This window comes from Fukomys damarensis, unplaced genomic scaffold (genome assembly GCF_012274545.1).
Source record: "Fukomys damarensis isolate Sample0158 unplaced genomic scaffold, DMR_v1.0_HiC HiC_scaffold_15, whole genome shotgun sequence".
NCBI classification, from domain to species: domain Eukaryota; kingdom Metazoa; phylum Chordata; class Mammalia; order Rodentia; family Bathyergidae; genus Fukomys; species Fukomys damarensis.
In genome coordinates, this window is record NW_022900927.1 from 4,185,705 (window position 1) to 4,211,291 (window position 25,587).

Consider the following 25,587-nt stretch of genomic DNA (forward strand, 5'->3'; position numbering starts at 1 on the left):
CAAATTCACGGGAGCGAGAAAGGGGGGGGGGGGGGGATTTATCTCAGTGGCGCCCCACCTGCCTCAAAAGCGCAAGGTCCTGACTTCGATCCCCTGAACCAGGGGAAAAAGAAAAAGGTGCATTTGGAAAACTTGCTCTCTGATTAGACCTCTCATCCTTCTTGCTCTGCTCTCACTCCCGCTGACCCTGTGCTTTGGCCTGGCCAGGACACGCAGGCCCTGGATGTCAGTCCCTTCATAGCTTCCTTTTCTTCCCTGCCCAACCTCTTCCTGGGCGCCTGCCTCACTCCCGTACCCCTGTCACTGTCCCCACCAGCCACTCCTCATCGGGCTTTGTGTCTTATAGTGGTGCCAGTAAAGAGTCAGGGAGTTAGAAAAGGTGCCCATCTTGGGGGTCGACTTAATCTCACAGAAAGTACAAAAGACCTTACAGATCACTTTCTTTGTAGCTTAGTGGATTAACTGTCTTTGCTCCATGAAAGCTATCAGGCCAAATAACAGTGAGGCAATATTATAAATCCTGAACCCATTAGTCAGAATCAGCATTCCAGGTACCACACTACGTTCTCTTTCACCAGGCTCGTTCTTTCATATTCATATTCATATTCATTCATTCATATCCCCCCTACCTTCCACTCCCCACCCCTATGTTGAACCCAGGGCCTTGTGCATGCTAATCTTGGACTGTACCATTGAGCTATACTCTGAGTTGCAAGCTTTTGAGTTCATTTTTTTAGTACTAGGTATCAAACTCGGGTCCTTGCGCTTGCAAAGCAGGTGGTATAACCACTGAGCTAAATCCCAGGCCCTGAGTTGCAAGCTTTTGATAGAAATAGACAGTATTTCTAATCCTAAGAAAAACTGTACAGGGGAAGTACATTACCTCTGTTTTGTAATTGAGAAAACAAAGGTGTAGAGAGTAATTTGCCCAACCTAATATTTGTGTTTGTTTCTGTCTAGCATTTTAAAAATATATTTAATTATGGGGAGGGGAGGAGGGGGTGAAGGGAGGGCAGAGGTAAGGGGAAAAAGTGAGAATCAAGACTTGCCATGTAAAGGTACATGATCCCAACAATGAATGTAACTGTACTGTATCCCTAATAAAAAAAAAGGATGAAGAGAGTTTTATGTAGTGGGTTAGAATGATGGAGACATTCCAGAGGAAAAGAAGGTAGGCATCAAAGTGGGGCAAGTAATGTTGTATACTGAAGATAGTGAAAACCAGGGAATTGGCCCATATTTCCTTTCTACCTTTCATATTCAGTGGAAGCATGTTGCTAATATTGGTTAAGGCTTTTAGGATTTATTAAAGGATGAAGAGAGTTTTATGTAGTGGGTTAGAATGATGGAGACATTCCAGAGGAAAAGAAGGTAGGCATCAAAGTGGGGCAAGTAATGTTGTATACTGAAGATAGTGAAAACCAGGGAATTGGCCCATATTTCCTTTCTACCTTTCATATTCAGTGGAAGCATGTTGCTAATATTGGTTAAGGCTTTTAGGATTTATTCAACATAAGCTCTCAAAGATTGCAGGGCTGTGTTCCACAGAACATATATGAATTTCTATTTCCAACACCTAGGGACCTGTTTTCTCTTATTTTGAGATACCCTTTCTTGTGGGGTTTGGAATGATTAAATCCTATACAAGCCTCATAAAGAGGCTGTAAAAATTTTGAGCTGGGCGTGGTGGTACACGCCTGTAATCCCAGCACTTGGGAGGCTGAGGCAAGAGGATCATGAGTTCAAGACCAGCCTGGGCTACATAGTGAGTTCCAGTTAAGTCTCAACTACATAGTGAGACCCTGTCTCAAAAAACAAAACAAAACAAAAAAGAGGCTGTAAAAACTTTAGAAGTTTTCTGATCAGAGACGAATATAAAAGGTGGCATTTGGGGCTTGGTGTAGTTTAGAGCATATACATGGGGTGATAAAAATAAGGTGACTGTTTAATTTTTTTAAAAATATATTGCAGTAAAAGATACATTGCCATTAATCTCCCTCAAAATACTTCCCCTGGCTTCAAACACACATCTCATTATTCATGTCACTTTCTGAAGAGTTCTATTTTTTGTTGTTGCTAGTTTTGGTTGTTTGAGACAGGGTCTTGTTACATACTTTAGGCTGGTCTGCAACTCATTATGTTGCCTAGGTTGGCCTTGAACTCAAGGCAGTCCTCCTGCTTCAGCCTCTTGAGTTTAGGGGTTACAGGTGTGCACCACCATGCCCAGCCTAAAGCAATTCTGGAAGTCTGCTTTCATGTCCTTAGTTGCACTGTCATGACTTCCTTGATGTCCTGAATCAGTTCAAAGCATTTGCCTTCTATGGTCATTTTGACATTAGGGAACAGCCAGAAGTCAAGCTGTACCAGATCCAGTGAATAAGGTCCAGGAAGACAAACTGTCATGTTTTATGAGCCTGCCTCTCCATTGGACGGCACTTGATCTATATTTTTTATCTATACTTCATAAAGACACTCCTGAAAGATGACTTCCAAAACAGCTTCAGAAAATGGCATGGTGATGAATCCCTGTAATCCCAGCACTCAGGAGGCTGAGGCAGGAGGACTGCCATGAGTTTGAGGCCAGCCTGGGCTACACAGTGAGTTCAAGGCCACCCTGAACTGCATAGTGAGATCCTGCCTCAGTAAAAAAAAAAAAAAGAGTGGCAAGAAAGACAGAACAAACGTATCTAAAGGCAGATGGGTAGTTTGAGAGGATTAATTGTAATATATCTCTCATCGTTTTAAACACACTCTGCCTGTAATCTCTGCACTTAGGAGGCTGAGGCAGGAGGACTGCCATGAGTTCAAGGCTCACCTGGACTACATAGTGAGTTTAAGACCAACCTGGACTACACAGGGGAGAGCCTGTCTCAAAAAACAACAACAAAACCACTGTGTATATTTTGATCATTCCTCGTACTTAGCATGCTTAAAACCTTGGGTTCAATCCAATCCCCAGCTCAAAAAAATTTTTTTAAATAAATAATAACATTTGGAAAAAGTTTAATCTGGTCAGTATTTGTATATTGGCTTTCTTTTCTTTTTTTTCCACTTTTCTTCTTTGGTACTGTGAATCGAACCTAGGGCCTCAGGCTTGCAGCACTGCGCCTCTGAGCTACATCCCTGGCCCAGTTGGCTTTATTTTCTAATTGCAAGACATTTGTATTTATGTGTACAAAAGAATAGTTTTTCTGGTGTCAGAGTGTATATCTCTTGGGTCCTTGGTAGCTCCTAATTTACTTCTCTGGCTAAATCTCTGTCCTTTATAAATCATTAAACTCCAAGGAAGGAAGGCCCTATTGAGGGGTCAGTTTGTTTTTGTTTTTTGTTTTTGTTTTTTTGAGACAGGGTCTCACTATGTAGTTGAGACTAACCTGGAATTCACTATGTAGCCCAGGCTGGTCTCGAACTCACAGCAATCCTCCTGCCTCAGCCTCCTGAGTGCTGGAATTACAGGCATGCACCACCAGGCCCGGCTGAGGGGTCGGTTTGAACAACTAGCTTTGGTTTACTTACTTGTGACTTGAGCACAACATGATCCTTTATCTGATAAAAGTTGACAGCATAGAATTTGGTCACTTTGCAAAAGATTCCTCTTTGACTCTTATCTTTATGTTTGTGTTTTGGTTTTTGAGACAGGGTCTCACTACTAGCCCAGGCTGATCTGAACTCACAGTGATCCTCCTGCCTCAGCCTCCCAAGTGCTGGGATTATAGGTGTGTGCCACCATGTCCCGCCTGACTCTTATTTTTAGAATTAAAGCCTAATAGTTCCAAACTGTCTTCACTGAGTTCTCCAGAGGAATTTCAGAGGCCAGTTCTGGAAGGATAGGAAAATCTAAAAAGGATTGAGTCCAGGACCTTTCATCTCAGCCATCCTCTTTGGGTTACTTTTATGTTTTAGGTTCTAAATCAGATAGCATTTTAAGGATGGTTCTGCAGAAAAAAGGTTTTGAAAACAATCAATCTTGCTAACCTTTGACAGATAAGGAGTTTAAGGCCTAGTGATCATCACTGAAGGTTCCACACCAGACGGTGGGATAGAGGAGGGATAGAGTGCTGGGCAGCACTCTGATCCCCACCTGTCCCCTGGCACTGCCTCCTCAAGACCATCCTCTGTGCTCCATCTGACCTCACTTACTCTGAGTGCCAGCAGAGAAGAGGGTTTTTGTTTAGATCTCGGTGACTCTTCTTCCTTTATTAAGAGAAAAGTGACCTTCCCATCTCATGGTTAACTTCCTCTTCTTTGGTTTCTCTGCAACATATTAGTGGTGAAATCATTCCAGAAGTAAGTAAGTAAGTTGCCGAAACCTTGGGAGTTTCCATTTTCCTTTTTGTGGCTCAGCATTCCCTTTGCTCTATTTGAGGGCACTCAAGTAAGAGTCACAAGCTCAGGAACTCTGTTTTCTGTCCTTAGAAAAATCTGAGACACTGTTATTACTCAGATAATTTTAGTATCTTCCATCAGCTGCCTGCCTCACAGCTGTGCATTAATGAGCAGTTGCAAGATTAAATTCCTTATGTGAGGAAAAGGAGACTGAACAAGGAAAGCTAGGAAAGGAAGAAGGATGAGATTTTAATTATAGATGTTTCATTGCAAATAATTTTTCCTCAAATTGGATCTTCAAAAATGTTCCTTTCCAACTCTCCAAACTGGCCTTCACGGTTTGTATCAGAATAACACAACTGCTGTTAATTGCCTTGAAGGAAAGTCTGAGGCCCAAAGCCTGGTGGAACACTGAATTGTGAAGTACTGAGCCGCAACAGCTGGGCGTGGTAATGTGCACCTGTAGTCCCAGCTTCTTGAAAGACTGACGCAGGAGGATCTCCTGGGCCCAGTAGTTCAAGTACAGTCTGGGCAACATTTTGAGACTCCGTGTCAAAAAAAGAAGAGGAGGAAGAAAAAGAAGAATAGGGTTAGGAGGAGAGAAAGAAACCGGAAGGAAAGAAGAAACAGCAGATCTCCAGAGTCTCTTAGCACTCTGAGAGTACAAAATATACCAAGGACCAAACTAGGAAGGAGCAAGCAGTGGTATGGCAGCAATAACCGGGCCTCAGAGTCTCTTTGAACTCTGAGAAAACACAATGTAAAGTACCAAGGACCTAACTACTATAAAGGAGCAGCAGTTTAGAGCCTTTATCCTTGTAGGTTACTATTTAGCAGGTACCTCATTACACATAAAGGGCTAGGAAGAAGGCATGGTGGTGCACATCTGTAATCCCAGCGCTCCAGAGGCTGAAGCAGGAGGAATGAAGGCCAGCCCGGACTACATAGTGAATGTAAGACTAACGTGAACTGTGTAACAAGAGCCTGTCTCAAAAAAAAACCAAAACAAGCAAAGGGTTGGGATATTTGAATTGGAGTTTCAAAAACAGCATTGGTGTATGCACCTGGTCTCTCAGAAGCCTTAGTACTTAATGAAGATGAAAATTATTTTTATCTTTTAAAAATCTATGTCTCTGTTAAAATAATAAAGAGAAGGGGACCTCTGGGCTTATTTACTCAGCTAACCACAGTGTATTTACCTTGCCTTGGAGAACAGTTGACTAACTCTAAATCTTTCTGCAGATTGGCTCCGGCTTTTATATATAGTATGATTGCTGTAGTTTACTGTAGATGATTGTCTAGTGGGCGTGGAAACACAAGTTCAAGGCCTAGTCTAAGTTCCTATTAGGCAGAAGTCTGCTGTGTTTCTGAATAACCATTTGAGGAATTCTCTCAGACACATACTAGTACAAGTGGGAAAAATATATGTACAAGGACGTTCGCCAAGCACTATTGGCAACAGTAAAAACTTTACGCACTTTTTCGTGGGCATGAGCGAAGTGTGGGTGAAGCTAGGTGTGTTGGCACATGCCTCTAATCTCAGAATTCTGGGAGGATGAGGCAGGAGGATCAAAAATTTGAGCCAAGCCTGAGCAATGTAGTGAGTCCTTTTCTTAAAATTGAAAAGGTGTTGGGGGGTGGCTCAGTACAAAGGTTCAATCCCCAGTACAGAAAACATGTGGGTGAGGAGCCGGGGATTTAGATCAGTGGTTCTGCTACCTGCCTCGGCCCGAGTTCGATCCCCAGTGCCAAAACAACAACAACAAAAACACACAGTGAATTATTTGTCATGGAAGAGGATTGCCGAGATTACCAAAGACAGCGCTGTTGCTAAATCTAAGGGATGTTTCTTACGCTTTTATCTTACATGACCTCTCACCCTTTCTTCCTTCCCAAGTATTTCCTTCCATTGGCTTCTGTGCAGTCTCCAGGCTTTCCTTCTCTCTCTCTTTCCCCTTTTCTTCTCTTCCTCTTCTGACTGCTAAATGTCAGCATCTTCTCAGGAGGGTTGGACAACCTCCCACACCTCGCACTCTGCAGATAACATCTGCCCTGGGGGGACAGTGACAGCACAGGAAGGTGGGCGAGGCCTACACACGTGTGGTCAGCTCCGACCTCTTCTGCGTTCCAGATGCTTGTTTCTAATTCCTGCTACCACCAAATGGATGTTGGAGTCACCATGGCTGACTCTGGACTCTTGATCTTTCCTGGCCTCAGATTTGCTTGTCCTTCAGAATTCTATGTCCTAGTAAACATTACCTCCGTTGCCTCAATTGCCAGAAATCCGGGAATCGTTCCTGACTTCTCCTTGCCTCTTTCTTGTCCTATTTACCAACCTATTTTTTCTCCCTCCGAAATATACCTCCAAGCAGTTCGCTTTTCTTTATCTCTGCTGCCGCCATCCTGGACCGTGCCAGCAGCAGCCTCCCCTGGTCCACACTCCAGGGCACTTTTTAAACACATGAATCGGATGCATGGGAACCCATTGTACCTCATTAAATTCAGTACCCTTAGCGTGACCTACAGCCCCTACTCCCAGCCCCTTCCCCTTTCTCCGAGTGCTTCAGCAGCCCTCACCTTGTTTGTGTGCCCAGTGCACTTGACGCACTTTCTTTCCTTGAGAACGTCCATGTATTCTTTTCCTGTGCCTAGGCTACTTCTTTCACCTCTCTTTGCCTGGCTAACTCCTGGCCAAACTTTAGGTCTCGACCTAACCATCGTTTCCTTGGCAAGGCTCACCTCTCTGTACGCTAATGGGGTACAGTGTGAGTATCTCGTCTCTTTTCTTTCTTTTGTTCTCAGGCAGGCTATCACTCTGTAGTTCAAGCTGGCCTTGAACTCACTGTGTAGCCCAGGCTCGCCTTGAACTTGCAACGATCCTCCTGCCTCAGCCCCTCAAGTGTTGGGATTACAGGCGTGTGCCACCATGCCCAGCTGCAATTGATATTTTGATATGAATATATTGTGGAATAATCAGGCTAATAAACATAATCATTTTTCCTTGTGTAAAAATAATAATAGGATAAATTCTAGGAACAGAATATAGTGTTTGTACCTTTGAAATTTTGGAGATATTGACAAAATGCTTGTCAGACAGTCATTACCAATTTATCTTTTCACCAGCCATGTAAAGTGGAACCCATTTTCTCATATATCCACTGGTGCAGAATGTTAGCTTTTAAAATTTTTATTTTCCTATTTAATGTTCTTCTTTGTCATCTGTGTTTATATCTTTGCCCTCTTTTCTATTTAGTTGTCATTTTCCTGTTACAGGATTCCCACTGAGCTCCGTGTCTCCAGCCTCTCACCTCACCTTTTCTTTTTTTACTTTGAGAAGGTTTTCTAAGTTGCGTACCCCGGCTGGGCTCAAATTTGTGATCCTTCTGCCTCAGCTTCCCAGTATGCTGGGATCATAGGTGTGTACCACCATGCCCAGCTAAGAAAATCAGTCTTTTGTTTCTGAGTTTCAGATATCTTTCTGTCTTGTCACTTAAATCATAGCGGTTCTACTCCCAGTTTGTTCCTGTTCATGGTTAACGAGTGCCAGAAGTCTTCAGCAGTTCCTTCATCTTCCCAGTTAGAGAGCTCTGGTCTGTCACAGAGCCATATTCTGCTTGTTAATTTCTGACTGTTAGAATGAAACAGTATCAAGACTGGAATATGTTCTCAGGTAGTCACTTCATGTGTGCAGATGAGACCTAAGTAAGAGAAGCCACATAACCTAGGTCTCACAGTGGGTAAGCAGTGGGGCAGAACCGGGGCTCCTCTCTGGCTTGATTCGGGATGAAGGTCTCTAGTAACAACACACTCTCTAGGGAAGTTCTGAGTTTCTGACAACAATTAGGAGTTGAAGCCAGGTGTGGTGGTGCACACCTGTCATCCCAGCACTCGGGAGGCTGAGGCAGGAGGATCGCTGTGAGTTTGAGACCAGCTTGGGCTGCATAGTGAGTTCCAGGTCAGTCTCAACTACATAGTGAGACCCTGTCTCCCCAAAAAACAAAACAAAACAAAACAAAAAACCAATTAGGAGTTTAAAGGTGATTTGGGGATTGTTACTGACCTTTCTCTTTCTGGGTATTTCCTTCTTCTCTCGCCTCCTTCCCCAAATGCCTTCTGAATTCTGACAGTCCACCCCACGGCAAAGGACAAGCACCCTTTACCTCTGTCCTTTGCTGTGGTAGGTGCTCACTGAGTTCTAGGTGTGTGGCATGCAGGGGCCGGAAACTTGTGGGGATTCTGCAAGGGATGGTGCTGCCCTCCCTGCTTGACTCGGGCCTAGAGGAAGCCAAGCTAAGCCTGTTCTATGTGGTCTGGAGATTACTGCCATGGCTCTTAAATCTTAAAATGGAGAAAACCCAATTTTCCATGAAAAGTCCTGGGACTAGGATCACTTCTCAGGGATATTTTTTGTTTGTTTGTTGGTTTGGTTTGGTTTTTTTGAGACAGGGTCTTACTATGTAGTTGAGACTGACCTGGAACTCATTATGTAGCCCAGGCTGGTCTCGAACTCACAGCGATCCTCCTGCCTCAGCCTCCCAAATGCTGGGATTACAGGCATGTGCTACCACGCCCGGCTCAGGGATCTTCTTAACCAAGTGATAAAAATGTTAAATTACAAAGGTAATGCAAATTTTAAAAGTAAAATTATATATGCTTATTTATCAAATCTAAGATATCAGTGGTAGTATACACCACTATTTTGTACATCATTTAAAAAATGTAAACTGACTAGTGCTTGCTTGTCACATAAACTTTTCTTATATTCTTATACACCCTGTGTTAGTAAGCTTTCTGTCACCAAAATGAAATACCTGAGATAATTAACTTACAAAAAGTTTGAGCTGCATCTGGCTGAGTAGTAGAGTACTTGCCTAGCAAGCACAAGGCCCTGGGTTTGATCCCCAGCACTACAAAAAACCAAAAAGAATATAAATGAAAAGGGAAGGTTTATTTTGGCATATGGTTTTAGAGGTGCCAGTCTAAGATCTGCGGCCCCCATTGCTTTGGGACGTAGGTAACAAACACCAGTTGTATCATGGGCCAAGAAGCGAGAGAAAGGAAGTTGAAGAGACTGGGTCCCACAGTCCCCTTGGAAGGCACAATGAACTAAGGACCTCCCCACTAGGCCCTCCTACCTCCTAACAGCTATTTGCCCGGAAGTATCAACCTGGGGACCGAGCTTGTATGTGTGACCCTAGAGGGACACGTACTACGGTCATAGCATATATGTAAAAAAATAAAATCATTTTTCTTTAAATGTGGAATCATAATAGAATCTTTAAGACTTTTTAAGTGGAATTTGAAATGAGTTACATAGCCAGATGCGACACACCTGCCACCCCAGCATTGAGGAGGCTGAGGTAAGAGGAACAACAAAGTGAGACTCATTCTGTTTCAGAATGAATGAATGAATGCCAGACCATCTGTGCCTGTAATGAGTTGCTTGTTAATTTCTGAGTGTTAATTGCATGCCTATAATCCCAGCACTTTGGGAGACAGAGGTAGGAGGCGTGCCAAGTTCAAATTCAGCCTGGGAAACTTTTTTTTTTTTTCCATGAAGTTTATTGGTACATTTAAGGTAAACAATACATTTACATTCATCATTGGGATCTTCTACCTTTACATGATGTATCTTTTTTGAGGTACTGGGGATTGAACTCAGGCCCTTGCCTTTAGCAAGGTGGTGGCACCACTGAGCTAAATCCCCAGCTCTACATGACATAGTTTGGTTCTTATTTTTTTCCCCATTTCCCTGCCCTCCCTTCAACCCTTCTACCCTTCCCTATTTACAAAGACTTTGTTTCCATTTTTTCATATTTTTTTCTTTTCCCTTATTTCCTTTCCCCTACCTTTCCCACGTCCCCTTCTTTAGACATTTTCTTCCTATTTCACATACCATTTGAACCTATTTATACTTTTAGTTTTTCACACCAGAGAAACTATTTGGTATTTACTCAAGTCTGTCCTACTTATTTCACTTAAGAATATTCAGCCTGGGGAAACTTAGTGATTTAGCAAGACCTTTTCTTAAAATTAAAACATCAAGGGTTGGGGATTGAGCTCAGTGGTTCTGCTGCCTGCCTTGCAAACGCAGGGACCCGAGTTCGATCCCCGGTACAAAACAACAGCAACAACAACAACAACAAAAAAACAAAACTAAAACATCAAAATGGCCGGGGATATAGTTCAGTGGGAAGGCCTTGAGTTCAATCCCTAGTACAGCGAAACAAAAAACATAACTGAATTGGGAACGGTGGCTCACATGAGTAATCCCAGTACTCAAGAAGCTGAGGCAGGAGTATCATTGTGAGTTCATTGCCAGCCTGGGCTACATAGTGAGGATAGCCTGAACTATCTAGTGAGATCCTGTCCCACTCAAAACAAAACAAAACAAAAAACTGAACTAAAGTGACAATATCAATAACTTAGACTGAATTCGCACTTGTACAGGGAGTGTGACTACCTCGCAACCATGTGGCCGACAAAGATTCTAAGATTTCAGAGGCATTATTGTGTATAGGTGCGTCTTAGAACTAATGCCATGTTATATTTGCTTGACTAATTCCAAATCGTTTTCATAGATGCGATGTTATTCATTTTCCTGACATTGTGATAATAGATCGTAAGTCATTTTCTAGATAAGGAAACTGAGGCTTAGAGAAGTTAAATGACTTGTCAGAGATCACAGTTAATAAGACACAAAAGTGGGTCTTAAACCCCAGACTTTCTGCTCTGCCCACGTGTTTCCCAGCATTTGATTTCATCCGCATGACTTTTTCTGTGGTATCGAAACAAATGCCTGGAGCAGCCCCAGGAAGCAAGGGCTGCTCTGGTTTTCTGCTTCTTTGGTAAAGACAAAATGCTGGCAGAAATAGGTATGCAGTGGCAGTTGTCTTAAAAATTAAAAGAGTAAGAATGTAAGTTTAATTTGAGGACTTTTTTCCCCCTCTTCTGTAAAGGTACCAGAAAGCAGCTGAAGAGGCAAACATGGAAAAGAAGAAAAGTGTAAGTACTCAGAAGCCCCCGGGCACATGCACTTCTGAGCCAAGCCTGTGTGGCCAAGCCACCTGCAGCTTTGCAGGACTTCTGTGCCAGCTGGTCTGGTTTGTGAGCCATTTGTCCAGGAGGATTTGGCTCAGGAGCAAGCGATCTTATTTTTTCACCGAAGGTCTCCTTTTGGGGCATGTTTTCTTTCCTGTGCAGAGTGAAGGCTGTAAGGCCAAATGCTTCTCCGCCTGAGGTTAGTCAAGCTGGCTCACCACTTATGTGTACCCAAGTACACAGGGTTTCCTAGGCCACCATCTTTCTTTCCAAAACAACCAGAATTGCTGTATCAGTGTATTTAAACGGTAGTAGTTATGCAGCTACCTCTGCGTTCTCTGTTTAGTTTTGTTTTGTTTTTCCTGATACTGGGGATCGAACTTGGGACCTTTCACTTGTTTGTTTTTGTTTTTTGTTTTTGGTACCAGGGATCGAACTTGGGTCTCTGTGTTTGCAAAGCAGGCTCCAGAACCACTGAGCTAAATCCTGGGCAAAGTGGGACCTTTCACTTGTGAAGCAGGCGGTGGCACCACTGAGCTAAATCCCCAGCCCTGGGTTCTGTGTTTAAAGCAAACTTCTCAACTCAATCTAGTTAGCAAGTTTCTTAGCTGCAGGATTCATCAAAGACAAAAACCTCCAGAATAAACTCCCAGCCAGTACTCAATCTCTACTCTCCCTGTTTGCTAATTTCCAGCTGGACTGGCTAATGTATTTGTTTTGGAGTCTGGCTTGATTTAATCTTTTCTGAGATGGGTCTCAGTATATTGCCCAGGCTGGTTTTGAATTTGTGAACTTTGGTGGTCCTTCTACCTTTAGCTTCCGCTGTAACTGGGACTACAGGTGTGCACCACAACAACCCAGCTCCTTAATTTAATTTTACAAAGGGGAAAAAAAAAACTCACATATTTAAGCAAGAAGTCTTTAATATGACTTACAAAAACAGCCTGCTGGAAGTTTTTAGTGCCTCACTATTTAAACCAGTGCATAAACATGCTCTTGTCGGTTTGTTCTAAGGGTGTAATACACACACTTTGACTTAATTTGAAAATGGATCTTCATCGTAAGAAAAAAGCTACCATTTCACTCAACTGCTTGCTTCTGCCCTTTTCTCTCCTGATTTTCCCTGTCCTCCTCTTCTTTCACCCATGTATTCAGTAAGTTTTCACAGAGCACCTAATCCCTGCCAAGCACTGTTTTAGGCCCTAAGAATACGGACTGCAACTCCTTCCTCATGGAGTTTACACTCTATTAGGAGACACGGGCAACAGAGGAATTGTGTCAGGTCGCTGTGTCATAGCTAGTACCATGAAGCAGGTAAAGGGGATAGGGTTTAGGTGTAGGCCTCTGATATGGTGATCTTTGAGCAGAGATCTGAGGCCAGGAGCCCGGGAGAAGAAAGATTCAGGCAGAAGAAACAATTTGTGCAAATGCCCAGAGGCAAAAACTTCTTTTCTGCAGTATTTGAGGGACTAGAAACAGAAAAGTCATAGGGTCATTGAAAGGACCTTGCCTTTAACTCTGAAGGGAGGGAGACCTTCACGGGGTTTGGTGCAAAAGACTGGTGTGATCTGATTTTAATTTTTAAAAGAAGATTAGACTACAGAGGAACAATGGCAAACGTATGGAGACCAAGGTGTTGTAAAGCTGTTGTAAAGATTTAGGGAAGAGGGCAGGGGATTTATAGCTCAGTGGTGCCACACCTGCCTGACAAGTGTGGGACCCTGAGTTCGATCCCTGGTTCCAAAAAAAAAAAAAAAAAAAAAAGACTTAAAAAAGAAATGATAATGCATTGGATTGAAGTAGTAGTGGTACAGGTGAGAAGTGGTCAGGATTTATATAGAAAGAAGAGAGAAGAATTGAGGATGGCAACAATGTTTTTGGCTCAGATATCATTAAGTTAAATTAAAATGCCATTAACTGAGATGGGGAAGATTATGGTAAAGCCAGTTTGGAAGGGAAATTAGAAGCTCAGTTTTTTGGTGGTTTTTTTTTTTTTTTTTTTTTTTTTGTATCAGGAATCGAACTCAGATCCTTGCTCTTTCAAGGCAGGTGGTAGAACCCCTAAGCGAAATCCCCAGCCCTAGAAGCTCAGTTTTGTTTTACTTTTCTTTTTTCTTTTTTTTTTGGTACTGGAGATCGAACTCAGGACCTTGCACTTGTGAGGCAGGCACGGTGCCACTGAGTTAAATCCTCAGCCCAGAAGCTCAGTTTTGAACATGTTAAATTTGAAATGCTTCATGAGGACATCCAAGTAGAAATGCCAAGAAGCTTGGCTATACCAATCTTGAATTAGAAGAGATCTGGCCGGAGATAAGAGTGGACACGTGTCACCGTATCAGTGGTGCTTACATGATATGCACAGAGTAACTTAGGAAGTGACTGCAGAGGGACTAGAGGAGAGGTCTCAGACTGAACTCAGGAGTTGGCAAGATAAGGAGAAATCAGCAGGGGAAATGGGGAAGAGCTGGTGAAAGAGCAGTAGAGACTGAGCAGGGGTGCCAGGAGCCACGCGAAGAAAATATCTCTAGGGAAATTAGCAGAGTTAAACATAACTAACCTGAGAATTGACTGTCAGATTTAGCAACAGGGAGGTGAATGGTCACCTTGAATGGTTTTGGAGTGGTAGGATAGAGTCCTATTGGACTAGATTTAGGACAGAGTGGGATGAGTACAGACAGACATCAGTGGAGCTTTTTTTTTTCTGGTACCATGGATGGAACTCGAGTCCTTGTGTTTGCGAGGCAGGTAGTGCTACCACTGAGCTAAATCCTCTGCCCAGGGGAGCATTTCTTATGTTTCACATGAAGACACAGAACTATGAGATATACTTCCCACCTTTAAGGGACTGTTTAGGTTTGAGTGTTTGAAAAGAAAATTTTACAGTCCAAATGTGGTAAATTTCCTATCAAAGAAAAGGGCTCTAGGGGAGAATTTAGAGAAGACTCCTAACCCGTACTATGGCACAATCAAGGAACATTTCACAGAAGTGATATCTGAGCAGACCCTGAAGGACCATTAGGGAATTAGCTAACCCAAGGGGCAAGGAATGGCGGTGGGGGGTGGGGGTGTATTTAGACAGAGGAAACAGCACATGCCCAGCATGAAAGTATAAGAAAACAGACCCACTGAACAGATGGAAAATTCTCACATTCCCTAGAGTAGAAAATTCAGGAAAAACACAAACAAGAAATAAATGGGGAGAAGCAGGCATGAAGGGAGAAGGAAAAACTTCAGCCCTAGTCAGGATGAGCCTAAAATGCTTATGGAAACCAGGTGTGGGCTTGCACACGTGTAATCCTAGTACTCTGGAGGCTGAGACAAGAGTTTCACTATGAGTTTGCGGCCAGCTTAGGCTACATAGTGAGATCAAGGCTGGCCTGGACTGCAAAGAGAGAGCCTGTCTCAAACAGACAAAATGCCTATGGGATGTCTAGGTTGAATGGGTAGATAAGGAGAGAGTTATCTGGCTAGAGTCATAGGTCATAACTCAGCAACAAATAACTTGGGGTGAAACCAGTGGATGGACAGCTACAGAAAACATGCGCATAGAGGACCAAACATCAAACTTTGAGTAACACATATTATGTAAATAAAACTGAGAAGTGGGCAGAGAAATTGAAAGAAAACTAGGGAAAAGGAATGTGGCAGAAAACTTGGAAGGGAGGAGTCCTTGCATCTCGCCCCCATACTGGGAATAGAGCTCATGACCTTGCTCTTGCCAGGTAGGTAAGGGAGGAATTTTTAAAAGGGGAAGTGGTCAGTAATGACAAATACTACCACTTTTTTGAGCAGCTCTCAGCATAGATCCCTTCCCTTCCTTCCATAGATCTTCTTCCCTTCCTTGGAGGCTGTATCAGGCAGCCCACGTGTACCTTGCCAGACAAGTTCTTTGAAAATGAAAATGTCCCTTCTATGATTTCAGCATGATAGTTCATTTGGCCCAGCCTCTTCATTTGAGAGGAGGAACTTATCTAGCTTAATATATCTCAGAGTGACAGATCTCTGACTTAGACCAATTTTAAGTCCGATGCTTTGCAGGAAGGACGCTGTGGTGTGATCTAGATTCAGGAAGCCAGCTCTTCAGGGGCAACTGTGCAGAATTCTCAGGTTTGCTGGGTAGAATGAACAGGGTCATGGATGTCACTTGGAGGAAGGAAGCTATAATAACGTAGCAACCAGTGTGACCCTTAAACTTTAAACCTTCTTGATACCCACTGCCTTATTCTAAGAAAATACTTAGGAAAACGTATCCCTCGCCTCCACCATATGCAGCAAGTAGAAAGAATAGTAAGAGACTAACCGAAGCTCAGAATTTGAGGGATGGATGACTAGGCACTGGAGATGATCATGATTGGTCACATTGTGAGGCGTAGCTGAAGGAGTAGGGAGGGCCACTCATTTCATAATAATGGCTACCACTTACTGGGTACTTACTTCTGTCAAATATTATACTATATACATTAATACAGGGATACATGTATTCCTGACACTAGCCCTGTATAGTGACTTCCAGAAACTAAAAGAAACCTGTCCAGAATCACATGGCTGGATGTATATTATGCAAGTAATGAACGTGCAATGTAGGTAATTCAAAGAAAGAGAAGAAAGCATCAACTATCTGTAATTCATTATCCAGCGATAACCCAGGTCTCTGGGTATCATGTTCTTTTTATTGTGTGTCATTTAGTATTGCCTTTATTCTGTAACTTCTTGCTTCTCTTTCTTCCCCATTTTGCTTGCCTCACACTCATGAAAGATTTGGACAACTGCCATGCCCTGGGCAGCTCTCCCAGGAGTGATTGGAGGGTGTGGCCTTTAATGCTGTCAGACCACACTGCCCTGCCCTTCTCCTTTTGTCCCTCAAGCGTCCCTCCACCCCCACCTCAACACTCTTGAACTTGTATCCTCAGGAGATCCTTTTAATAAAAGAAGGTACTCCTGAAAATGCTCCCAAAGGGGATGTCCTCTACCTAGCCTTGTTTGAACTGCTGTTGTTATTGTCCCACCCAAATCCCTCTCTTCCTGCTCATCACAAATCAAGTAGAAGTGAATATTTTCAGACTGCTTACAGTAGCATCAAATTTATTTAATATTTCTGTGAAAACTTTTTTGTGATAGGAAGGTGCTGTATGTTTTTATGTACTTGTGTTTATTACTTATGAATATACACTTATCGTAAAAATTAAAACAAGTGCAATAACCTATTGTCCAGAGATAATCTGTGAGCTAGGCCTTTTTGGCCCATCCCTGTAATCCCAGGACTTGGGAGGCTGAGGCAGGAGGATCAAAAGCTTAAGGCCAACCCAGGCTACATAGCAGTTTGAGGCCAGCCTGGGTGGCATAGAGACCTCAAATTCAGGCTAGACTAGATATGGAGACCCTGTCTCAAAAATATAGCTGGTGTGGTGGTGCACGCCTATAATCCCAGCACTTGGGAGGCTGAGGTAGGAGGATCACTGTGAGTTTGAGACCAGCCTGGGCTACATAGTGAGTTCCAGGTCAGTCTCAACTACATAGTAAGACCCTGTCTCAAAAAACAAACAAACAAACAAACAAAAAAACCCCAAACACACACACACACACACACACACACACACACACACACACACGCACGTAAAACAGCTGGGTGTGGGTGACACATGCTTATAATCTCAGTACTTGGGAGGCTGAGGCAGGTGTATTGCCATGAGTTTGGGGCCAGTCTGGTCTGCATAGCAAGACTCTGTCTCAAAAAACAAACCAATCCAAACCAAAATATATAAAATATGGTGGACTCTTGACTTGTGAATTTAATTCATTTGAGAGGACTGGTTGTAACTCAAGTTGGTCAATTGAAGTTGGTCCATGTCCTTAGACATTGGCCCAGGATTTCTCAGTTAACCCCACACAGGAAAGGATGTTGTAATATTCCTTGCAGAACTCCTTATGAGTTAAATCTGTGTCTGAGACCGTCTGGAAGCAAAATCAGCCAGCATTTGGGTTGTAACTAAAGACTTTGTCCATAAGTTAAGTTTCTTTCTTTTTTTTTGGTACTGGGGATTGAACTCGGGTCTTTGCGCTTACAAGGCAGGCAGCGGAACCACTGAGCTAAATCCCCGGCCCTTGTTCATAAGTTAAAATTGAAATTCTGGTCACAAGCCAAATTGTTTGTATATCAGGCTGATCATAACTTGAGGGTCCACTGTAAACAAAGATAACCTGTGAACTTCTAGACTCCTTTTCTGTACTCATACTGATAAACATGTGTACATATTATAAAATGGGATCCTGCTGACTTATCATTTCCTTTTTTATTAAAAAATATGAGCATCTTTCCATGTGAATAAATATGTTTGATCCCCATGATACACATCTGAGAAAAGGTGCTGTCCAGTAACCAAGGCAAAATCGTGCTCTAGGTCTCGGCTCCTGCGTGGCCGTGGTAGGGCAGGCGAAGACAGAGGCTGGGGTGACTCATCCATCCTGTGGCATGAAACAGTAGGACCAAGAATGCTGCTGGCTTAAAAACCCATCTTCCAGGGCTCTTTTTCTTTTGAGGTGGGGTTGGGGAGGGGGCCACGTTGCCCAGTCTGGTCTTGAAGTGGACTTCAGTGATCTTCCTGCCTCAGTCTTCCAAATAGCTGGGGCTGTGGGAACTCATCGGCACACCCATCAAAACAAGATCTTTTTTCATTCTCAGCACAAACTTTTTATGCAGCTACTGTCTCTGATCCATACTTATTCCCTTCAATGAATCATCTTGTAAGCTATGATCTAAAACACTGGAATGAAGCAGATGTTGTATAACTTTGTTTTTTCAACTCTTGTTGCTGCACGATGAAGTGGTTCTCATTATATTCAGATGAGTAATAAGGGGGAGAGACTTAATTCCCAATAGAGCTACTAATCCTGTGTGATTTCCTGAAGTCTTTTAGTCCTAGGTTGTTTGTCCTTTCTTTGTTTTTTTGTTTGTTTGTTTTGTTCTGTTTTTTGAGACAGGGTCTCACTATGTAGTTGAGACTGACCTGGAACTCACTATGTAGCCCAGGCTGATCTTGAACCCACAGCGATCCTCCTGCCTCAGCCTCCCAAGTGCTGGGATTACAGGTGTGCGCTACCATGCCCGGCTTTGTCCTTTTTTAATTGAAAGCTGGGGGAGCCACAGACTACAGGAATGGAGAGTATGAAGGTAGTAGAGATCAGTTTGTTGGAAAGGTAGTGCTGTTCTGTTTAGTGAGGAGGCCTTTCAAAGCATAAGACATTTAATTTTATTTCAACAGCATGTTTCTTCTATTATTCTATAGGAACAGTGACAATTTCCAGGTAGTTTTCTACCTTATATGTGTAAATTCCATTTTTTGCCCAGGTGAAAGTAAACTCTCAGACATGTCAATGTGTGTCCTTTGAACAGGAGGCTGGGCGGCGGTTGTGTTTTCTTATGAAGTGTACATGTTTTTCAACCACAGGATCTGTAAAATAGTAACTAAGATGGAGACATAAACATGTAGAGAAGATTGAGAGAAAAGGCTTCAATTCTTCTGTAAAAATAAATGTGATAAAGCAATTTCTTGGCATGCACAAGGCCCTAGCTGAGTTCGATCCTACACACACACACACACACACACACACACACACACACACTTTTTAAAAAATTTATATGCATGTAAATTATGCTAGATATACCTAAATACCATTTGTGCAAATACTTACAAAAGCCTGGTGACTTCTTTAGATTTCTACAAATGTGTTCAGTCCTTGATGCAACTATCCATAATTATTAGTTTCAGCTGAATTCTTTGTCTTATCTTTAAAAGAAAAGAAAAGAAAAAAAAAAAACATTCCAGGCATGGTTGCACACACCTGTTATCCCAGCACTTGGGAGGCTGAGGCAGGAGGATCACTGTGACTTTGAGACCAGCCTGGGCTACATAGTGAGTTCTAGGTCAGTCTCAACTACACAGTGAGACTCTATCTCAAAAAAAAAAAAAAAAAAAAGACTCAATTCATCACATGATTTTAATGAACTGTTATTAATATATAGCCATAGTATTTAAAGACCTGGTATTTTGCTTTTACTTTCTTACTTTTCCCATGAATCTTTGGATAAAAGTCCCTCATTTCCAGCGTGTAACTATCCTGACATCTGAGCTGTTCTTTCTTCTCATTTTGTCCTTATAAGGCTATCCTGTTTTATCACTTCCTGCTTCAGCTCCTGACTATTTCTCTCTTCCCTCTCCTTGTCCCGGGGTGGATGCTTGCTCCATGTGGCCGGGCTATAACTGTTCACAGCTGTCTGAAGCAACTTTCATTTTACAGAGAACAACATGTTTGACTGTTTCAGCAGGCAAGTTATAACTGGCACTGACTTCTTGTTCTTCTAGAACACTGAAAATCTCCCCCAGCACCTTAGACGGGGAACCCTGACTGTGTTAAAGAAAAAGTGGGAGAACCCAGCGCCGGGAGCAGAGTTGCACACAGACCCGGTGCGAAACAGCAGCTCTGAGATTAGGCGCAGAGTCGACCACCTTTCTGCCGAAGTGACAAGTAACTCCACCTCTGGACCCCGAGCTGATCACGAGGGACAGACCCAGCGCAGACCTAGATTTGGATCCCGTCCTGATCCCTGTATTCAGCGTCCATATCACCCCGAGGATAGTGAAGATCTTAAAGACCACACACCAGAAAGTGAAAACATGGAAAATTGTCTGGGAGATTCCAGGCATGAAGTTGAGAAATCTGAAATCAGTGAAAACACAGAAGCTTCAAGCAAAATAGAGAAATACAATGTCCCACTGAACAGACTTAAGATGATGTTTGAGAAAGGCGAACCAACTCAAACTAAGGTAAGAATTGGGCAGGTTTAAAATGTGAGGTCATTTGATGTACAAAAAAACCACAAAAAACTGTTTTTCTAATCTGGACAACTGGAGTGGCGTTGAATATGTGGTCCATATATGTCTTTTGATTCCAGTTAGCTAATAGGAAGTCTTGAATTATTTACATGGGTATGGTTATAAGATTTGTTAGGCTTTGACCCAATTTCAAGTTAAATCAAGCTCCTACTGGGATTCAAGTTGCTATCTAGAAATGAAGAGAGTTGGACCCTGATTGGATTATGTGCTTTTGTACACTTGCCCTTTTAGTTTGTCTTCCTGTGTCTTTTGTCATTTGGAGCCTTGGGGGTGGAATACGGCTGAATCGCTCTCTGCCTGAACACAGCTGCAGGAGCATTAAGGACAAGAGTTTAACGTTAAGACTGAGGCTTAGTTGTCTATTTGCTAGCTGAATCCTTTCTCTTTTTCTCAACTTCCTCATCTGTGCCTTCCAACAAATGTTTTCTATCAGCTAAAATCCTCTCCCAGGAAAAAAAAAATCAATGGAGATAGCTAGACTAGCTGTTGCTTTCAGGAGTTTTGACTTGCAAATGCACAGGATTGCATTTTCCTACAAGTGCTAATGAAATTTGATCCTTCTTGTGGATTGCAGACCGAGTCCCCAGAGGGAATTACTTAACTAGAAAATGAGTTACATATGCTGGAGACTTATAACACAATCCATGGGCTGCAAAGCTGGTCAATTTTTCCAGTTTTCTCATACTTTCCTACATATCTGGCTCTGTACGCAGGGATAGTTTGGTATAGCAGTCATAATGAAATAAACAGATCTGATGGGCAGGAAAGCCATCATTTACTGTGCATTCCATCTTCACGGGAAAACTGATTTTTTTTTTTTAATCTAAGTTTTTGGCCCAAATTCCTACTGGGAAACAGTAGTATGAGGCATTCTTTTATATATGTATGTATGTGTGTGTATGTATTTATTTTGTACTGGGGATTGAACTCGGGCCCTTGTGCTTGCAAGGCAGGCGGCGAAACCACTGAGCCAAATCCCCAGTAAGCATTTTTTTTTTTTTTGGTTTTTTGAGACGGAGTCTCAGTATGTAGTTGAGTGTGACCTGGAACTCACTATGTAACCCAGGCTGGTCTCGAACTCACAGCGATCCTCCTGCCTCAGCCTCCCGAGTGCTGGGATTAACAGGCATGTGCCACCACGCCAGGCTCCCAGTAAGCATTCTTAAGATATAAAAAAATAGATTCCTCATCGTAGCCACAGCCCTCGGCTGTAGTTTGTTCAGTGTGATGCTGTCAGTTCTTTCCTGTAACTTGCTGTGCCTGCTGTTTTCCTGCCTTGGGAAGGTCTTGAGCATTTGGGCCTAGGAAGAATTTTCAAAGGTTTGTAAAGCTAGAAACCCTTTCTGTGCATGAGCTTCGGCTCTGCTTTAACAGTGAAATCAGTTGGCAAGAGATGTAACCACAGGGCTGTTATATGACTTTTCTTAAACTTTCTTCCCACTTAATTTGTGGTCCCTTAGGCCCGCCAACTCCTTCTTTCTCCTTTCTGGTCGTAGAAGAAAATTTCTGAAACATTTAAATAGGAAGAACTGTAAATGAAGGGGAAACATGTCAGAAACCCTAAATAGAGAGGAAAGGTCTTGGTTGTGACCTTTTCAAGTCTCCCCTCACAGGCCGTGCTGGGGGGGGCACAGCGGATGTGCCAGCACACACAGTGTGGATACAATGCAGAAAGGCTCATGCATGTCCAAACCGGCCCACGGTAGGAAATGACTGGGATGGCAGCAGACAGAAGTGCTGATTATGTGCAAGGATACGGTGAAAGACTTTTCTCATAAGTGTGTAGTGAGAGATGGGTCAGGACAAGCCCTTTTCCTATATGTCTGGCCAGAGTGGAAAAAAACTCCCCCATAAGGAGAGATCCTACAAGATCGCCGATGGCACTGGGCAGGCTGGTGGCCAAGGCAGATGGAAGAAGGGTTCTGAGATTCATCCGGGCTTTTGTAGGTTTGGATATTGGGCTCTGTGTGACCTAGTAAATTTCCTGATTAAATTGTCCTTTGTCCCTGAATATCTTATGGAATGGAAAGCATAGCTACCCTTAGTTTTATAGCTGTTTCTAAATGAACATAACTATGCGTGTTGGAAATAGCCTAGATTACTTTAAAATATTTTGTCCAGCATTTCAGTCAAACTGTTTGATCTACTTTAGGTTGGGGAATAACTAATCAAACTTGAAACCAGGTTATAGTTTAATTATTGTTAACATAATTTCAGCTTTAACACGGAAGTTATATATTAGGATCTTCAAAACAATATTCAGAGAAGTATGGTAACTACAGTAGAAATCCTCTTAGGAGCAAGATTATACAAGTAGGAATGTACATTTCAGAGCTAAGAAATTAGTGTTTCAGTGTGATAAGTGAATGTATTCGGTAAAAATTGTGTGAGTCTTTGGTCCCATAATTGAATTTTGTTTTTTGTTTTTTTGAAATGGGATCTCATTATGTAATTCAGTCTGTCCTTGAACTCACTGTATAGCCCAGGCTGGCCTTCAACTCATGGCAATCCTCCTGCCTCAGCCTCCTGAGTCCTGAGGTTACAGGCATGCACTACCGTGCCCGGCTTCATGATTGAATTTAGAGAACTGTACTGCATCTCAACTAACCAGCTGAGCAGGGCCAGGAAGTTCATGAATAGCGGAAGTAACATGGTCAAATACCTTGACCTCTTGCATGTTTTTATCATAGTTTATCATACAGGCGGTGAAGTTAACTGGCTTCAGTTTCACTTTCCTTAGACTCTTTTGCTGCTTCCTTTTGTCTGAGATAATTTCTGTTCTTGTCCCCTTCTCTTCTGGATCACTTTGCCTTCCTTTCTCCTCTTTCCTTGTATAGTCTTATCTATTTCATGATTGTACAAGGTGACTCTCAAATCTAGATTCTAATCCTGAACTCTTAACCCAAACTTCAGCCCCTGCCAAGTTGTTTGCTAAATCAGAGAAAGAAGAATCCACCAGCTTTCCAACAAAACCTCCTGTGCCTCTAGTGTCCCTGAAAGCCTCACCATTTACCTGGTTTCCTGATCTATAAAATCACCAAACCAGTTGTTCCCCCACCTTCTTCCATTACCCCTTCCCGCCACAGTAGGTCATTTTCTGAACCCTCCATACTTTCTCCCAGTATGAGCAGTTCCTTTAGATCTCCAGTTCCATGGTTTAGATTTATTACATCTTGACTATAGTATTGCTGTTTCCTCCTCCATTGACCTCTCATTTCTTCCCATCCATCCTCTGCACGGTTGCTATTTATTTTTCTTTTTTCTTTCTTTCTCTTGTTTTTTGTTTGTTTGAGACAAAGTCTTACTTTGTAGTTCATACTAGCGTTGAACTCACTGTGTAGCCTGGGATGTCATTGAACCTGCAGCAATCCTCCTGCCTCAGCCTCCCAAGTGCTGGGATTACAAGTGTGTGCTGCCACACCCAACTTATTTTTCTAAAAGTAGTATAAATTCTGTTACTGCCTTGATCAGAAACATCCAGTGCCTCAAAACTAATTCATATTTAATATTCAGATCTTCCATAGACTTTCATATAAACAATTATATATTCAAACTGTGGATTATTCCTTGTTCTCTAAACTTCATGCCCATCAAGGTCTATCAAGACTGAAGGGGCCAGGGATTTAGCTCAGTGGTTCCACCACCTGCTTTGCAAGTGTAAGGTCCCAAGTTCAATACCGGGTGCCAAAAAAAAAAAAAAGACAGGCTGGGTGTGGTGGTGCACACCTGTAATCCCACCACTCTGAGAAGCCAAGGTAAGAGGATCGCAAGTCTGAGCCCAGCTTCAGTAATTTAGTGACCTACCCAAACCCTGTACCTAAATACAATTTTTAATTTTTTAAAAAACGGTGACTGACAGCTGGGGATTTAGCTCAGCAGTTCGGTGGCCTGCCTTGCAAGCGCAAGGACCCTAGTTCAATCCCTGGTTTAAAAAAAAAAAAAAAAGGTGACTGAGGATGTAGCTCAGTGTACTAACTCTGGACTCAATCTCTAAGACTTAGGGGGAAAGACATTGAGGCAAGACCTTTAGCTTCTCCCATAGACTCTTCTTTTTACTCTTGGGCTTTTAGATCTTGAATTTGTGTACATCACAGTCTTTTTGTTGTTGTTGTTGTTGTTACTGGGGTTGAACTCAAGGGCTCACACATTTCAACCACTCCCTTTTCACAGGAATTAGAACCACCCCACTCAACTAAATCTAAATAACCTATCTATTCATCAAAAATAGAGAATAAGTGACAAAGGTGACCTTTAATCAGTTTTCACTATTTATGTTGTTTGGGTTCTGAGTTTCTTTTCTTTCTTTTTTTTAATTAAGACCAAAAGTCTGTAGCCGTCACTAGGAAAGAGAAATGACATGGCCCTCCCAGGTGCAAGGACCTGAGTTCGATCTCCAGTACCAAAAAAGAGAAATGATGAGATATGCACAGAATATTAGGAATTAGCATTCCCTGGCCAGGTGTGGTGGTGCATGCCTGTAGTCCCAGCGCTCAGGAGGCTGAGGCAAGAGGATCACAGATTTCAAAGCCATCCTGAACTACATAGTGAGACACTGTCTCAAAAAAAACCAAAAAAACAAAACACAAACAAACAAGGAATTAGCATTCCTAATTTCCTATATATTTGCTTTGGGTTTTATTATTTTTGTTTTATTTTTTATTTTTTTTTGGTACCAGGATCAAACTCAGACCTCTGGCACTTGCGAGGAAGGCAGTGGAGCCACTGAAATCCCCAGCCCCTGCTTTGGGTTTTAGATTGCTAACTATTCTAGCCATCCTTCATGAAAATGTTGGCTGTTCAGGTAGTTATAATCAGTATTCACGTGTGTCACATTGATATTTGAATCCATCATCTTTAGGATCCAGATATGGTTAGGGAAAAACTAAGCCCTTCTTCCGCGCTAGAAATGGTCAAGTGAAGGAAGCATTGGGTCCTTTGCTTTTGGTCCTCAGTTGGTCTACATGAATCCTTGGATGGGAGGAGAGAGACCAAATCTTGTGTCTTTTCCTTGCGTAATATTTTATTGTTTTTGTTTTTAGGTGTGAGCTCTTGTTTTTTGTTTTGTTTTGTTTTGGATTTTTTGGTGGTTTGGGGGATTGAAACCATGCATTCTAGGCCAGAGCACTACCATGGAGTTCTGTCACCAGCCTTGCCCCCTGCCCTGTGAGTCTTTTGCACAGATGCTGATGATTGCTTGTTTTGTGCAGTTTCCTCTCGCTGAGAGGAGTTAGAAACAGAACACAGGAGAGACATACCACAGTGACATAACTGTATGTATAGCAGCATGATTTATATATTTTTTTAATTAATTTTTTTTTTTTTTTTTTTT

General features: G+C 42.5%; 1 protein-coding gene across 9 annotated transcripts in view; it reads left to right on the top strand.

The window, feature by feature from the left end:
* The window catches only part of Lima1 (LIM domain and actin binding 1), a 99,336-nt gene that overhangs the window by 43,565 nt on the left and 30,184 nt on the right, over positions 1–25,587 (top strand). For 8 of the 9 annotated variants that reach the window (XM_010623665.2, XM_010623664.2, XM_010623670.2 and 5 more), the window contains 2 exons: positions 11,286–11,331; positions 19,728–20,189. In XM_010623665.2, the coding sequence (XP_010621967.1) occupies positions 11,286–11,331; positions 19,728–20,189 (508 nt within the window). The remainder of the gene's footprint in view (positions 1–11,285; positions 11,332–19,727; positions 20,190–25,587) is intronic. The other variant, XM_010623673.3, reaches the window with a different exon arrangement.